The 17,970-nt window shown below is 43.6% G+C and overlaps 1 protein-coding gene across 28 annotated transcripts in view; it reads left to right on the top strand.

Annotated features, from left to right (window-relative positions):
* Positions 1 to 17,970, top strand: part of IRAG1 (inositol 1,4,5-triphosphate receptor associated 1) — a 158,456-nt gene that overhangs the window by 124,635 nt on the left and 15,851 nt on the right. For 25 of the 28 annotated variants that reach the window (XM_055094110.2, XM_055094109.2, XM_055094113.2 and 22 more), the window contains 7 exons: positions 95 to 125; positions 2,288 to 2,428; positions 3,582 to 3,713; positions 5,774 to 5,915; positions 12,627 to 12,676; positions 13,223 to 13,330; positions 15,226 to 15,290. In XM_055094110.2, coding sequence (XP_054950085.1) covers positions 95 to 125; positions 2,288 to 2,428; positions 3,582 to 3,713; positions 5,774 to 5,915; positions 12,627 to 12,676; positions 13,223 to 13,330; positions 15,226 to 15,290 — 669 coding nt within the window. The remainder of the gene's footprint in view (positions 1 to 94; positions 126 to 2,287; positions 2,429 to 3,581; positions 3,714 to 5,773; positions 5,916 to 12,626; positions 12,677 to 13,222; positions 13,331 to 15,225; positions 15,291 to 17,970) is intronic. The other 3 variants (XM_055094107.2, XM_055094105.2, XM_055094102.2) reach the window with 1 other exon arrangement.

Below are 17,970 nucleotides of genomic sequence, written 5' to 3'. Positions count from 1 at the left end.
CCTGGAAACACATGGTCTGCTGGTCATTCAGAGTCACCTTTGGGTCTATTGACTAGGTTGCATACAGTTCAATTGTGTGTTTTCTTTTTCACAGTGCCCCTCCACTCACTGAAAAGGAAGTTGAGGTAAGTGACTCAAGTGTGTTATGAAATTTAGTGCCCGTGCTTGACTGGGCTTATTCAAAACATTTCTTCCTCCAGACTCTAGCTCTGACATTTTTAGACAAAAATGAGAGAGAGTGACTGTGGGGTAATGTGAACATTCATGACCAGCCCTCTTGAACCATGAGATGCCCATTCCCACGTCCGTTCATGGAAGATTTTGACAAATTTGGGCAAAAGGGAGAAGGTAGTTGGAAATTTTACATTCCTGTAAGGATTGTTTATATTCTTTAAATGTACGACTTAGATACACAAAACCAGCTGGGAGGCTGCAGAATTGAATCAAATTTATTTCAAAATTACTGAAAAATGGTCAGATTTCAAGTTCTAAGCTTTAGTTTAGTGGGAAAGGGGGCTGGCCTCCTCAGGGTTTCAGCTACAAGAATGCCAGCTCAGCGGAGCCGGGAAGCTGTGCTGTCAGCAATCCAGCCTTCCGGGATTCTTCACTGGGGCCTCCTTGTCCCAGCGGGGTTGTGAGTGAGCTGAGGGGAATCTGCATTTCATTCTGTAGTGGACAAAGAGAACTTATCAGAGGTGAGACAGTGAGAACTGCTGATGTGGACCAGATAAGCAGAGGAAGACAGACAGTATGAAGTATCTACCACAGATAGTATCTATAACTTGCACACAGGCATAGCCATCCTTTCAGCTGATCCTAACCAGCAGCTCTGAAAAGCAGGTGGAGCAGGAATCAGCACAAAGGAGAAAACTGAGTGAGTAAATAACCACACCAAGTTTCTAGATAGTGTAGTTGGCAAAACCAAGACCTAGATCCAAGTGTTCTCACTGAATTCAGAACTCATTATGTCACACTGCTGTTAAGGGGATAATCAAGGTATAGAAAATTAAGCATTGAGCATTATTCATAGACTTGACCAAGGCCGGGTAAGGCAGAAAATTTCTATCACTGGGCTATGAGCTCTAAGCCTACCCACTGACATTTGTGAAGATGGGCCATGGGCGGTTTGTTTAATGTCCAAATGCTGACCGCAGGTGTATATGGACACAGCTCTCAGCATGGTGGAAATAAAACAGGCTTTCAAATCAGACAGTCTGAGGTTAAATCCTGGCTCCGTTACTCCGTGTCACCTTGAACAAGTTAATGACCGTTCTGGTCTTGGCCTCTTTACCCATAAACAGGTATAACAGTTCCCACCCCAGAGGGTTATTGTGAGATTACATGAATTTGTAGAATGAAAAGCAGTGCTGGCATATAGTAGATGCTCAATAAGGAGTAGTTTTCAATATTGCCTTCATCATCATCATTGGGTCAATTCTGTACCTTCAATTCTTCTGGAGATGACTGCCTTCCATGGGCCACGTTACATGAACTTCAGAAGCCCCTGTGGTTACTAACCTTGCAGGGTATAAATCTGCTACCACTCAGGGCAGATGATGGCTGTAAAATTGAAGACCATTGCTTCCTTCCTGAGTGAGGTCCATCTGTCTATTTCTTCTCCCTAGTAGTTTCCTACTGTTCTGGGAATTCCATGTATGACCAATATTATCTTTTCAAAGTCTGTTCATGCAGGCTGCAATTTTGGCATGAAACATTTATTTATTCCAGAAAGCTTAACCGAACAGAATCATACCTGGCCTTATTTAATCTCCTGGCAGCTACTTAAAGCTTCTATCAATACAGGATTTGGAATACTCGGGCTAGATGCTGATTGAAGTTTGCTTTAAGTCAACAATGCTTAAATCTCACATGGAGTTTCTTTCAATACAGTATTTTCATGCAAAATCTCCAAAACCCCTCATGCAATAAATCCCAGCATAAATCCAGATGCTTACACAATTAGCTGTACTGGCCTGAGTTTATCTAAACCCAGATACAGGATGTTACTTTCTTAAAATTCAGGAAAAAGCAAAGTGTTATTCTCTTCTTATTTTTTGGTAGAATACATTTGGACCTCCGGTTCTGGGAAGGGCCTAGCATGGACCTTGGTTACTGCTTTACCATCTTTTTTGTGGTTTCCTGTGAAGTGAGCATTTCACTTGCACATGGCTGCTTTGGCAGCTGTTTCAGGGGCTGTTGCAAAATGCTCATACAAGGAACACACCTGCAGCCTTGTCCTCTGCAATAACTCCTCCTAGCACCTCTCTCACACTCTTGTTCCCAACAGAACGTGTTTGTACAACTGTCCTTGGCCTTTAGAAATGACAGCTACACTCTGGAGTCTAGAATTAACCAGGCTGAAAGGGAACGCAACCTGACAGAGGAGAACACTGAGAAAGAACTGGAAAACTTCAAAGCTTCCATTACGGTAATTGTGGAGCCTGATGTGAGGAATCCCTGGAGCAGAGACTGTCCCCAAGGGCCATACAGGGTGTCATGCTTCTCTCAGGTACCAAGTATAGTCTCCTGAAGTGAAAAATTGAGCCAAGACTCTGACAGTGTTCCTCAGAGAGTTGGGGGGAACTGAGGCAGAGATCCCAAAGGCCTGGTTCCCTCAGGGCTGTGGACAGGTCCTCCAAAGCCTTGGGAGCTTCTCAGAAGGGGGCAGGGTGGCCTGGGTGTGACTCCTCCTTTCAGGCGCCAGGGATAGCGTGTTCACATTGGGCTTCTCCAAGCACCAGAAGAAACTGTGGCCCAGGCCCCGCAGAGGCCACTTCTCTCAGCCTGGATGGGGCCCAGAGCTGCTTTCATGAGAGCTGAGTCTAGGCTTGGTATGTGTCTTAGTCAGTTTGAATTGCTGTAACAAAGGGCCTTAGACTGGGTGGCTTAAATGGCAAACATTTATTTCTCATAGTTCTGGAGGCTGGAAGGCCAAGATCAGGGCACCAGCATGGTCGGGTTCTGGTGAGGGCCATCTCTGGCTTGCAGACTACCACTTTTCCATTATATCTTACATGGTGGAAAGAGAACAGAACTCTCTGGGGTCCCTTTTATAAGAGCACTAATTCCATTCATGGGGCTCCACTCTCCTCACCTAATCACCTCGCCCAGGCCCCACTTCACTATCACATTGAGGAGTTAGGATATGTCCCCCCAAAAGTCAGCAGATGACTTTGTGGGGGGCACAGACATTTAGCCCAGTGGTCCGCAACCCCTGGGCCAGGCCGCAAACCAGTACCAAACCATGGCCTGTTAGGAACCAGGCTGCACAGTAGGAGGTGAGCTGCCTGACAGCATGACCTCCTGAGCTCCGCCGCCTGTCAGATCAGCAGCAGCATTCGATTCCCATGGGGTCACGAACCCTATTGTAAACTGTGCATGCGAAGGATCTAGGTTGTACCCTCCTTATAAGAATCTAATGATCAGAGGTGGAACAGTTTCATCCCCAAACCATCGCCCCCACCAGGTTTGTGGAAAAATTGTCTTCCAAACCAGTCCCTGAGGCCGAAAAGGTTGGGGACTGCTGATTTAGTCCATAACATTATTTGAGGACCCCGGGTGATGCTCCTACTCCTGTTCAGTCCTCAGCTTCACTCTGGCACCACTGTGAGCACCGGGAAACCTACCAGAAGTTGCTGGAGGACATCGCTGTCCTGCACCGCCTGGCTGCCCGCCTCTCCAGCCGAGCTGAGGTGGTAGGCGCCGTCCGCCAGGTGAGTCTCTCCAGCCCCCGGTCTTGCCAACTCTGTTCCACCTACGTAAAGTAGAGCGATCACCCAAGCAGCGGCAACTACAGATACCACTTAGAGGTGGCTTCCTCTGGGCCAGGCATCCTATGTACATCATTGCAGTATTATTCAGAGTATTTTTGGCAGATCACTGAACCCTCAAGGTGCTTTGTGGAAAAAGGTTTCTGTGGACGCACAAGTTTGGGGACTACTGCATACTATCTTTCTTTCTTGGAAATTTCTAACACATTGGCCTAATCAAGGCTTTGATAACTCCTATGGTGGAGAAGGCTGGCTCACTTTACCTACATAGTTCCCAAACGTATTTAACTGAAGAATTCCCCCCACAGCTCTCCATTTTATTTTTCTCAAAAAATACCTGTTCAACTCCCATGGAGCTAGTATTTGACAAAACATACTTTAGGAAAACCTGCTTTGTCTCATTAAATCCACCCAGCAACCCTATAAATATCCTGTCTCCCAGATGAAGATGCAGAGTCTCAGAAAGTAAAAGCGTTAGTGGCGGAGCGGGGCACAGGCCCAGGTCTGGCTCTCTCTTGGCCACTTTGAAGTCCTGAAGCATACAGAGCCCCGCCCTGGCCCCCCATGTTGTAGCAGGAGCACATTGCCCGAGTTCTAATCCTGGCTCCAACCTTCATTCGCTGTGTGACCTTGGGCCCCTTACTGAGGTTTCTCTGCTTCAGTCTTTTCAAGTATAAAATGAGGATGGTCACAGTATCTGCCATAGAGGGTTGCTGCCGTACTTGTAAAGCATTTGGATGTTGTTATTATGTTGCTATGACATGAATCTATGTCCTGCTGCTCTGGTTACATGAGAGGAGGTTCCTGGGGTGGTGCAGCCCTGAGCAGTTCCTATTAAATAAAAGAAAGACCTGTCGCTGGGCCATCCCACCCTGTGTCCTTCAGGACAAGGACATCTGACTCAGCAGTGGTGCCCAGGAAGTCACTCCAGCTGGGAGCAGCAACACAGGAGGACTCTAGGGAAGTAGCTGGTCTCAGCCACGCATGGCTGTGGGACCTGTTCCTGCGAAGCCACTGGGTGTGTCCCTCTGTGGCCAGGCAGGGCCTGAGCTAGATCCTCTGAGGGATCTAACTGGGGTATGAGCAGAGAGAAATTGTTCTCATTGTGTGCAGGCTTCCCAAACATGTGCCTCAGCCCACCTGTCACTCACGCCATCTGCTCCCTTCTCCAAATGGCTCCCTCGTCTTGGCTGCTATGTCTCAGTCTTTGCCTTCCTCTCTGGCTCCACTGGGCCAGGTCAGGCTTCATCCTGTTTTTACCTGCTGCCCTCACTGCCACCAGTCTCACTCCCTTGAGTCCCATCTCTACCTATGACCTGATTATATTACTCTCTTACTTTAAGGGAGATATTCAATGGCTTCCCTTTTCCTTCAGAATAAGTTCAAATTCCTTTGTCTAGCATTCGAGGTCCTTCACAACCCAGACTTACAAATAGACCCAACTGCTTGCTGATTCCTACATAGGTAGGAGGACCTGTAGTGTCTGGGCTTTCTGGACAGCCCTGGTTTATTATGTCGATTGTCCCAGCATAATTTGTCGTCGTGCCTTTCTTCACTCTCCAGAGGACTCTTATTCAGAGGATAAAACCTCATCTACATATAAGCCCTGTGCTTCCCTGCCTCTAGACTCCTCTTGGAGTTCCCTGGCCTGAATGCTGTGTCCCTCCTGCCCTTGTCTATGGGCCCAGATGCTGCTCACATCCTACATCCACTGCATTCCCTCTCCATGAAGCCTCCCCTGACCCGTTCTCTGCAAGCAGAAACAACTCTCCTCTGCCTGTCATCTCCTGCAGTGTGGTGGCTGTGCTTTTCTCATTCTCCCTAAGCACAGGTGCTAAGTCCACCTCTCAGCTCACCTGGCAGACAGCAAACTCTTCAGAGGGCAGAGTCTTGTCCCTGTATCCTTTTGATTCTCCTAGCCCAGACCCTAGGTCAGAGCAAATAAGTGCCAACGGAGCCTTTCCTCCAATGGCCTCATGCACTCATGCGCTCCTTCCCTGCAGGAAAAGCGCATGTCGAAAGCAACGGAAGTGATGATGCAGTATGTGGAGAATCTAAAGAGGACGTATGAGAAGGACCATGCGGAGCTCATGGAGTTTAAAAAGCTTGCAAATCAGAATTCAAGCCGCAGCTGTGGCCCCTCTGGTAAGGACCTAGGCTCCTGCCCCATCTTGGCCCTACAAGGTGGACTTCCAAGAGCTCTTGGCTAGGATTAGAGCTGTCAGAACAGCCCCAGGACTTATTTCCAGTTGAGCAGCACGCCTGTCTAGTGCTGCCCACAGGGGCCTCCCAGCAGCTGCTTCAGTGGGCCTGGCAGGGCAGTCTGGAACCAGGAAACATGAGCCTTTCCAAAGTGACTTCCTAACTCCCAAAGCAATAAATCACAGTGGCTGACCATGGATACAAAGCCCATGGGCTACAAGAGCTCTTGGACTTACAGGGTCTGAGAGTGACCCTAGCCCTGTCAGTCCGTGTGCTTTGGGATCCCCTTTTAGGCAGCACATGCTAAGGAATTTGGGCTTTATTCTGGAAAGCATTAGGGATCCAGCCAATGATTTTAATCAAGAAAATGACTTGATCATATATGTAGTTTAAGCAGATTCCCTTTAACTGTGGTGTGGCAATTACATTACTGGGACAAAGCAGGGATAGAAAACCCCATGAAGATGTTCTTGCAACAGTCCAGGTGAGGGGTGAAACCTGGGCAGTTAGGGTGGAGTGAGAGTCTGGCTGAAGGAGATGTTATGGAGAAAAACAGCAGACTCATGGGTAAGACAGAAGTTTCAAAGAAATACTCTTGTTTAGAAGTTCTATACGAATTGCTATAGGAGCACGGGGGAGGGCCCACCTGATTCTGCTTGAAGGGAGACAAAGAAGCCTTCAAAGAGGGATGGTATCTTGTTGGTGTTTTAAAGTAAAAATAGGAGTTCTCCAGTCAATAGAGGAAGATACATCCCAAGTGGAGAAACCAGCATGGACAAAGGTGTGGAGGTTGGGGGTGAAAACAAGATGAAACAAACAGTTTGTCGTAGTGGCAGTGTCAGGGTGTGGTAGTGACAGGTTGAAAGTGAGACTTGGTTGACCAGGGCCACACGCCAGGCCATGCTAGCAATTTGAGCCTCTAGGCAACGGGGAGTCATTGGTAAGTTTATACCACATGAGGTAATCAGGCTTTATTTTTAGATTATTCTGACTTCAGTGGACAATATATTGGAGGTGTGCAAAAGCTGAGGTAAAGAGAGACACAGTAGGAGGCTCTTTCTCAGTCCAGCAGGAAGAGGTTGGTGCCTTGGACCAGATCTCTCCATGGGCACTGTCAGGGTTTGAACTCTGGCTGATGAGGGTGGCTAGCAGGAGAAAACAGACCTTTTAGCAACAGGAATCCCTGTGGAATGCAAACATCCGTGTTACCAAGAGCTGCAGAAGGGAAAGTACAGAAAGTATAACAGATGGAGAAACCTTTATAAACAGGAGGTTTCACAAGTTTCCTGGAGAATATCAGTGACATGTCCCAGAGTCCAAAGGGAGCATGCACACATGCTCCAGACTGTCAGCTTTGGATCTGTCAGCAAGGCTCCTGACCCACATGCACCTAGGCCTCTAACCATTTTCCGTCAGTGTTGGAAGCTGAGGAAGTTGCCGCCAAAGGAATCCTAATGCATGGACTCCTGCACTTATTGCTGCACAAGGCCTCCTGAAAACCACCTTACCTAAGATTTATAGGATGAGCAGTTACCCATGAGTCTCATTCATTCATTCTACAGACATTTATTGAGTACCTTTGGTTTGCCCTATATAATACTGGAATATAGAGGTAAAGGGCACACAGTCACAGACCCAAAGGAGCTCCCAACCTTTGGGAAGTCAAGGCAGTGTAGCCAGTGCTATGACAGAAGAAAGCAGACTTCCAAGGAGAATACACCCCAGAGTCCCACATTCACTCTAGGAGGATGAGAAAACGCTTACCGTAGGAAAGGTCAACGATAGCTGTACATGTTTTTCTGATATTTGTTTCCACTCCAGTTGTTCTTCCAAGCTATACCTCAGCTTGGGCTAGGCAGAGTGGCCGTAACCACTCAGCAGGTGTCTCCATAAGATACTCTATGACTGTTCCCTAATAGTGTTTGTGTCTTAAGCCTTTATACAACCTCTGCAATCTTTGTCTATGCCTGGGGTTTTGAAGACTGCAGTAAATGAAATATCCCTGATTTCAAGGAAGGTGATATACATTTTTTAAAAATAACATGTTTCTTTCTGAATATGAAATTTACCAATTATCTGCATTTTAGATTATTTCCTTAGTGTAGATTTCTAGAAGTATGAATACTAGCTCAGGGGAAGTAAATTTTTTAAGGCTCTTAAAGCAAATTATTTTCAAATAGCCCATTTATGTTTTCACTGAATGGGTTACAATACTCAATTCACCGTGCCATTGACACAATTCTTGTTCTTTCTTTTTGTAAATATCCATGACTTTGATAGGCCACAATTCTGTCTTACCTTATTGTTTTAATTGTATTTCTCGGCCTTTCCAAATGTTTATGGAACATTTGTATTTCTACTTTTAAAAATTCTGTATTTATGACCTTTGCCACTTGTAAGCTTGGTAGTTTACTAATTTATATGAACTCTTCACATGTAAAGAATATTTTCTGGTTCTGCTATTTTGGCTGACTGGAAAACTTGAAAATCTTTTAACCACAAGCACTTAGAAATTGCTGCTGGACAAAATAAAGCAAACCTTTGTCTAAATAGCTGAATCCACAAGAAAATAAATTGAAATACCCAGATACAAGAAAAGAAAAGAGAACTGAAACCAAGCTGACCCTGCAGCTTCCTTAGGGACAAGTGTCAGCCTTGGTTATCTGGGAGCTGAGCTTTTGCACTTGCCTGTGGTCTGAGACAAGGCCTGGAACACCTATGGTAGAGAGTTGACACAGATTCCCACAGAAAGTTAAGGCCGTCCAAGGACTATATCCTCAGATGGAATTTGGATAAGGAAAAATAATAATCACCAACCAGCAGAGAAACAAGGAAATTTGTTTCACCCTGGACTGTAGTAGGAAAAAACACTTTCTCCTTCCTCATAGGGAAAGTACGTGCTCACAAAGTGACAGCAGTGATGATGCAATATGCAGAGGATTTGAAAAGAACAGCAAGATGGTGCCTCTAAGATATGTTAGAAATAAGCAGAAAAGTACTCTGGACAGACAGACCCTGCATCTGGACACACAGGATTCCTCTAATAAAGCCTCACTGAAGATGACTTCACAACTTAAAATTATAAAATACCCAAGAAAACAATTCATCATGAACAAAAATCATCAGTTACACAAAACAATAGGATTATATCCTAAGAACCTCGGAAAATAAAATGATCTGATAATTTTTTTTAAGATAAGCTTAAAATTGTTACAGGTAGCTGGGTACAGTGGCTCACGTCTGTAATCCTAACACTTTGGGAGTCCAAGGTGAAAGGATCGCTTAAGGCCAGGAGGTTGAGACCAGCCTGGGCAACAAAGTGAGACCCTATCTCCACAAAAAATAAAAATAAAAAACAATTAGTCAGGTGTGGTGGTGGGCACCTGTAGTTCTAGCTTATCAGGAGGCTAAGGTGGGAGGATCGCTTGAGCCCAGGAAGTCACGGCTTCAGTGAGCTGTGATCATGCCACTGCACTTCATTCTGGATGACAGAGTGAGACCGTCTTTAACTTAAACAAAAATTATTGGAGACATAAAAGAATGGATCAAAACCAGAGTAAAAGAATACAGTTATCAAAGAAGAATAAAATAGAACTCCTCAAAATGAGGAATAAAATCACAGAAATCAAAAACTCAAGAGTTTAGATGTGGTAGTTACTATATTTGAGGCTATTCTTCATTATTCCAGATCTCCTTCTTCTGGGCACATTTACCCATCCCCTTGAAGTCACAAGGCAAGGCCATGGGATTTGCTTTGGTGAATGAAATATGAGTAGAAGGACATGTCACATCTGAACCTAGGCCTCTAAGAACTAGTATGCAGTTTGCCCTGTTTCTTCCTCCTAACATGATAACCATCATTGCTCCAGAATAGTAGAAGGCCAGTATTAGGCTGAGTCCAGAGTGAGGAAACACAGAACCAAGCTTGCTGCAGACTTGGAAGTAAATGAGCATGTAGCATAAGCAAATCACATCTTCCTTGTTATCAGCCACTAATACTTTGGAGTTGCTTATTATTACTATGCTATTAAACTAGTATAACCTGGCTTATCCTGATTGATTATAACATTTAAATCAAATTGAGCACAGTTGAAAAAAAATTAGTTAACTTGAAGATAGGTTTGAGGAAGTTACCCAATGTATAGTTCAGAGAAATAAATTGATTAAAATTATGAAAGAAGCATTGAGATATGGGATATAGAATGTAGAATGAGAAAGTCCCAAATACATTTATTAGACCATCCTTAAGGGGAAAACCAAGGAGAGAAAATATGCCAAGAAAGAATGGCTAAGGATTTTCTAGAACTAAGGAAAGTCATCAATCATTGGATTCAGAAAATACGTGAATTCCAAGCAGGAAAAATAAAAACACACCAAAGAGAAACTGCAGAACAGTAAAGACAAAGGGAAGATCTTAAAAGTCATCAAAGAGAAGATGACTTACAAAGGAATGACAATTCTCAATGGCAATAATAGAAGAAGCCAATGGAATAATTTCTTAAAAGAACTAAGAGAAAATAACTGTCAATCTAGAGATAACACAGATGGCTAAGATAGCATGCAAGATTGAGGGCTTGGTAAAGACTATTTGGAGACAATTGAGAAAGTTTACCTCTCATAGACCCTCGCTGAAAGAACAACTAGAGGATGTACCTAAGGAAGATTGAAATTGAACTCAAACACATGCTCACAAATGTTCATTGCAGCACTTTTCACAATAGCAAAGACATGGAATCAACCTAAATGCCCATCAATGACAGATTGGATAAAGAAAAATGTGGTACATATACACCATGGAATACTATGCAGCCATAAAAAAGAATGAGATCACCTCTTTTGCGGGAACATGCCTGGGGCTGGAGGTCCTTATCCTTAGCAAACTAACACAGGAACAGAAAACCAAATACTGCATGTTCTCACTAAGAAGTGGGAGCTAGACATTGAGTACATATGGCCACAAACAAGGGAACAACAGGTACCAGGGCCTACTTGAGGGTGGAAAGTAGGAGGAGGGAGAGGAGCAGAAAAAATCAATGCTGTCTACTAGGCTTAATACCTGGGTGACGAAATAATCTGTACAACAAATCTTCATGACAAGTTTATGTAATGCACCTGCACATGTACCCTGAACCTAAAATAAAAGTTAAAAAAAATTGAGCTCAAAAGAAACAAGTAGGATACAAGAAAGAATAGTCAACAAAGACATTTGTAAACATGTGGGTAAATCTAAATAAGCACTTTCTGTAGAAATCAACAAACATAATGAATAATTTAAGAATACAAACACAAGGTGAAAAAATCCTGGAAAGCAATATAATTAAGAGGGAGGGTTATTATTTTAAGATTTATTCAAGAAAAGAATAGAGAGCTTGTTTAATTTTAAATTTAAAGTCAGTATGTTCAAAAGTTAAGAGGACATGCTAAAGGTTAAAAATAGAATGTATAATTTCCAAACAAAAGTGTCAGGTGGGAGGAGGGGTAGAAAAAGTCAATGAATAAAACAAAATAAATAGAAAATATAAAATTACATGGTAGAAATAAATACAAATATATTAATCACAAGAACTATAACTAGTATAAATCTATTGGTTAATAGAGAATCTCAGATTAGATTATGAAAAAAACAGGCCAGGTGTGGTGGCTCATGCCTGTAATTCTAGCACCTTGGGCGGCCGAGGCGGGTAGATACTTTAAGCTCAGGAGTTGGAGACCAGCCTGGCCAACATGGCGAAACCCTGTTTCTACTAAAAATAAAAAAATTAACCAGGTGTGGTGGCACACATCTGTAATCCCAGCTACTTGGGAGGCTGAGGCACGAGAATCACATGAACCCAGGAGCCGGAGGTTGCAGTGAGCCAAGATCGTGCCACTGCACTCCAGCCTACGTGACAGAGTGAGACTGTCTCAAAAGAAAAAAATTTTTTTTTTGAAAAAACACATACAGCTATGTGCTTTTCAAGAGACTCACCAAAAATATATGGATATGAAAGAGAGAGATATGCAGGCTAAATGATATTGGTTAAACTGAATCAAATTGAATTGAACTAGCAAATACCTTTCTCTGCACATACTCAGGTGTTTCCTGGTGGTAGGATTATCCAGGTATGAAGCTAAACATATTACGTGAGTTATATCACTTAATGTATGTAGTAAGGAGAAGAAAATCCTGGGGTGGTAGCTTCCTTTGTTCTGAGTCATTTGGTAGGTAACATATTGAAACTACTTCTGTTAGCAAGTTTTCATTATTTATTGGCACCACACCTTCCTTGCTCATAGTTTCTCTGACTGTACATCCTTGAACGAGCATGAAATAACCCAATAAGTCTTCGTGTTGCTGAGTAGTTTTCATACACTATCTAGGGTGTTATGCAGAGCGTGTTTAGTGGGGTCAGATAAAGATCAGAGGTCCAAGACTGGGGCTTCCTATAGTGAGAAGGGGAGTTAGGATAAAGGTTTTGTCCAAAAAAAGCCCCCACTCTGCAGCCCCATCTCAAAGGATGAAGTGCCAAACTCAGTGTCCCCAACACCCAGACCCTTGGGCTATCCCTTGAGGGCCAGTTCTGGCCCATGGATACGATAGCCTAGTTTCTGTTTCCTGCTGGTGCCTAGCCTGAAACTTACCTATGTTCTCTTCTCTGCTCCCTCCTGCTGCAGAAGATGGGGTCCCTCGCACGGCACGGTCCATGTCCCTCACGCTGGGAAAGGTATGCATGTTCAAGGAATACCAGGGCTCCTGGAAGGAGTATGACAGAAGTTTCCAGGGTCACCCAAACAATCATTCATTCTGGGATCCATGGATGCCAGAGAATCTCTGAACAGAGTTTCTATTCGGCTTTCCACACTCTCAAGTTTAGCCTCTGACATCTTACCTTTCTTGCTCATGGTTTCCTTAACTATGTATACATCCCTTAAATGAACATGAAATGATCATAAGCCTTCATATTGCTACAGGCAGCTTGAATACAGTCTCCAGGGTGTTACCCAGAGACTGTGGGGTCATTTCCATTCTGTATCTCCAAGATCTCATAAGCTAAAATAGAACAGATTGAGCGTTCACTCACCAACAACAGAAAATTTGGGTCAACTTTGGCCACTCTCTCCACACCAATTCTATCATTGCTACTGCAAAACCAAAATATCCAGTGAATGCCATTACAGCATTAGAAATGAGTAGGCTTTTTCCTAGCCCTTCTGAACTATGGCTATTGCTACCTCCAAGACAGTGAGCCTGGTCACTTCTCTTCCTGCAGAATATGCCTCGCCGGAGGGTCAGCGTTGCTGTGGTTCCTAAGTTTAATGCCCTGAATTTGCCTGGCCAAACTCCCAGCTCATCATCCATTCCCTCCTTACCAGCCTTGGTAAGTATGACGATGTCTGCCTCCCAGCACAGAATAGTAGAATAACCTTTCCTTCGTACTCAGTCCTAGGGCAGGGAGGGTGACCAAATGGGGGCAGGGTCAACAAGGAGAGGAAATTTCCAGAATAGAATCTGAGTGATAGGCTCAAAAACTCAATATACACCAGGCTGCATGTATTCTACTACTCTGGGAAGTCCCACTGCCCTTAGCATGGTGTTGGCAGCTCAGCGTTCTTTGCAAATGATAACTCTTTTTGTGCTTACACCACAATCTGCCAAGGTGGTTACAATTTTTTTCTACTCTGCAGTGGGCTTAAGTAGCTGAAGTTTGTAATGTGTGATAGGTGGTAGAACAGCTTTGAACCCTAGGTTCTCTGATTCCACAGCCTGAGTTCTTCAACCCATTGTTCTCCTGCCTCAGTTCATTGTAGCATTGTTCATAAATAATGAAAAGTGGGAAACAACTCCATGTTCACTAATAAGAGATTGGTTAAGCAAATGGATATTCCTATAAGGGGTTTCTGTAGAATTATCCATAATTTATTATGAATCAAAAGCAAGTAAAATAGAATATACAAAACCTAGTGTATAAACAGTATAATTCTGTTTTGTACTTTTTAAAAGAGTGTGTTTCTGTGTGTAGACATAGAAATTTCTGGTAGAAGATATGTGAAACAGCTAATAATGGTTATCTCTAGGCAATGGTAAAATAGTTCATTTTTATTTTCTTCCTGATGCCTTTTTATATTTCTATAATAAGAATGTATTAGTAATAATCAGGAAAAATACATTTCCATTTCTTTTAGACAAAGACGTTTGGATATAACAAAATATTTTCTGTATCCCAGGCCTTTGTGCATCTGGCTAATTCTCTCTAATTCTTTCTTCAGTGGTTTCTCTATCCCCTGCCTATGACTAGCACTACCCTATAAGGAAACAATCTGATTGTGTAAGCAATTGGAAATTCAAGCTCTATGTAATACCAATGAGTGGTATTCACTGCTTCCTGCCTCAAGCATTTCAGTCGTCTATGAAATCAACCTAAATTCCCAAATTACCCACTAAAATAAAACAACCTGAAAAAAATGTTTAAGAATGTTGGAGAGGACTGGTTAGTGTATTTTAACAGATCTATTTCCCATACTTTGCCTAAAAGCATAAATTTATTTTCCAAATATATATTCCTTTAGACTAGGGGTTGGCAATCAGGGCCATAGATTAAAAACCACACAGGGTACTTTTAAACCATTATTCCCCCAGGCCCCACACCAAGATTCTGGAGTGGATCGATACTTTTTTAAAACCTCCCCCAGATGATTCTAATGTGCAGCCAACATTGAGAACCATTACTTAAACCAAATCCATTGCAACAACACAACCTGGAAATCCTGGGGAACGTATTGTAAAGAAATTTCTGATGGTTTGAGCTTTCAGTAGTGATTTGCATCTCCTGAGAATTGTACCTGGAGCTGTGTCTCTAGGGACAGTGATGGGCTTGTGTGAATCTATTGTAAGGAGCCTGAGACCTGCATTTGTAGGAGGCCCACTGGTGTTCAGTCACAGTTGCTAAACAGGACAGAGAAAAACTGATGGCTCCTCTCCAGAATGGAGCCTCAAGATGTAAACTTTCCTCTTCACTTAAGGAAACTTAGCAGAGGTGAAGGAAAAGGAGGAAGCTGCATGTGCCCTAGAGGAAAGGAACGCTGAGGAAAGGAGGACAGGGAAGGCCTGAGGGAAAGGGCCAAGTCCTGGGCTCAGATGAAGATTGGAAAGTGGGGGCATGGAGGAAAGAGGAGAAGCAGCAGCCCCGCTCCCAGCATCATCAGAAATCCAGCAGCTCTGGCTTCTTCCTTCCATAGCGCATCCTCAATTCTCTGTCTTCTGTTTTTCATTCAGTCGGAATCACCCAATGGGAAAGGCAGCCTACCTGTCACTTCAGCACTGCCTACACTTTTGGAAAAGTAAGTTTGTCGATTTTCCTCTTGGCTTCAGGAATCTCTCAGGAAATTTTCCCCATTTTACTTTCCTTCCTCCCGTTTTTATCCCCAAAATGCAGTGGAAAGCAAATTAAGTTTTAAGGGAAATGAATGGGAGTCTGAAACCCACAAAGATTTCAGAACCTGTTTGCAAAATTCTTGAACCAGGAAGATGCCCTGAGTGAGGCCAAGTGTACCCAATCTTAGAGAGCCCAGAGAAGGCTGGAGCCTTCTCTGCCAATTGGGATTCTTTGGGCTACAGACAAAAGAAAGCCCCAACTCAATGGGACTTAATTAAGTCCAGAGGTAGAGCTGCTCCTGGTATGGCACAGCAGGGCTCTAGCTCAGCGAGTCTACAACTTCCTTGCCTCTGGCCACATTGTATGTTAACTTCATCATCAGGATTGTGGCAAATGGCTGGTAGTTCCTGGGATCCCCTCCAGACAGGACAATACCTAGAGGAAGAAAGGGACTGTTTCTTGCCATGTTCCTTTCTTAGGAATAAACCCAGAAGCCTTTCACCAGTCTTCTCTATTATCTCATTGACAAATCTGGAAGGAAGTCCCTTTCTAAAAGAATCACTTTGGGAAAGGGATTGTCATTACGGGATTAAACTATTCCCTGGGGTTGGTGAGAGGGTCAGCTTCCCATAAAGCAAAATGACTCCATGAAGAAGAGTAAATTCCTGAACAGAATCATGTTGCTGTTAGGAAGTAGGAAGGAAAATGCATATTGGATTAGCAGCCAGCAGTTTCTGTGATTTTCTAGGCATCTATGCAATTTGCAGATCTTTTCATCCTCAGCCAGAGTAAGGCAGGCTGTTTCTATGCACTCAGAGGAGTTTATAGCTTACTTTTCAAATTCTTTCATTTGCTTGCTGAAAAACATCTGGATCACACCTGCTGCCTCTCAGAATTTTCCCCTGCTGCCTCTCAGAATTTTCCCCTTGTGTCTTTTCTCACTTGGTAGAACATATACCTTATTCTTCCTTCTTCCTTGCCTCAAGACAGCTTTAGTCCTTTGTTTTTCTTTGCTGTTAGAAAAGTTTTGCTATCTGGCAGGGAACCTGTATGTTGGGACCCTTTTCAGTACAGACAAGCTCCCATCTCCAGACTCAGCCTGCCTCCTACATCTGTCATTCTGTATAGCCACCAGCTTATCACCCAGTGATTTGTTAGTCTTGAAGTTTGCCCAGCATTTCTTCTCTTTGCCACCTCACCCCCATAAGCTCACAGGTCCTTCATGTTATAGAGGGTCTCTTGGGGTCTCTCTCTCTGTCTTTTCTTGATCACTACAGGGAAATTGTCAAGAGGCAACACAACCACCACCACATGGAAGTAACCGAGTTTACAGAAACTTACCAAGTCCCTAGAGTCATAGTACCTCATCCAGGGTCTCTGAATCTCTCCAGAAATGGTCACCTCATGCTCTGACTGAGAAACCCACTAAAATTCTCCCTGCCAACCTTCCCTTTGGGTGCACAGATCCCTACTTCAGAGAACCCTCAACTCTAGCCCCTTTCCCAACTCTAGGCCTGCAGAGCCACTCAAGGCAGAAGATCTCTTCAACAGACTCTTAATCATGACAGAGAGGGCCTGAACTCTGTAGAACTTATGCCAGGCCAGTTGAGCACTTCTGTCCAAGGCAGTGGGGATTATGAAAACATGAATTATCCTTGGTAAGGGAAACTGAGGTACAAAATTGGAGACAATAAGCAGCAGCCCCAAATTAGGAGTGTCAATGGGTGACGATCAATAGTGGCATCACCTTTCCAGTGGTTTATAGAACCTGGAGAGATATGGACAGAGTGGGGATTAAGGCAAGTCAAGCACACTGGGGCTGACTCGCCAGTTGGGAATATACCCATGTAAGAATGGTTGCAAAGAGGTGAGGGCATCTTTAGAGGAAGAGGGGTTCAGGATGAACAACAGCTTCCCCTTCTGGATTTCTCAAAGATGTTAAGTGATTTCCATTTAAAACTGGAAACATGGCCAGGCACGGTGGCTCACACCTGTGATCCCAGCAGTTTGGGAGGCTGAGGCGGGTGGTTCATGAGGTCAGGAGTTCAAGACCGCCTGGCCAAGATGGTGAAACCCTGTCTCTACTAAAAATACAAATAAATAAATAAATATAAAGTGGAAAATTTACTTGATTCCCAACAGACTAACAATGAGACAATATATGAGTAAAAGTGAATTCGTATCTTCTGTCCTATACACAAATACAGTCAATTCTAGCTGCCCTATCCATATCGTGAAAGAGAAATAATGTGTTATAGTTTAATATACATTGCTTTGGAGACTGTTGTATTCAGCTTTGTGTTAAAATGATTTCACCTTTCCTAAGCAGGAAGTGACAAAGCAGGAAGGGCACTGGCTAAGCAAAGGATAAGATCAAATACCCTGTGGCTAGTTCACAGGAAAATACTTGAGAGCTGGTTACACTGCTTCATGAGATTTCAGAGAATGCTGAGCCTTGTTCTTGAAGGTCATTTCGTAATGAACTGCTCTTCACTCATCAAGGGCCTAGAAACCTGTAGACTTAAACATATGGGTGGAGAGTGATATTTAAAGTTAGTCCTGAAGATGAAGAGAAAACAAAGCTCAAGAGCAGTTCCGCAAGTAGAAATGGCTATGTAATTGTAGTCTTCTGTTCTTTCATTCCT

The sequence above is a fragment of the Pan paniscus genome, chromosome 9 (assembly GCF_029289425.2).
Source record: "Pan paniscus chromosome 9, NHGRI_mPanPan1-v2.0_pri, whole genome shotgun sequence".
In the NCBI taxonomy this organism is placed as follows: domain Eukaryota; kingdom Metazoa; phylum Chordata; class Mammalia; order Primates; family Hominidae; genus Pan; species Pan paniscus.
Note: the sequence above shows the minus strand (reverse complement) of the source record. Positions and strands in the feature narration are given on the sequence as shown.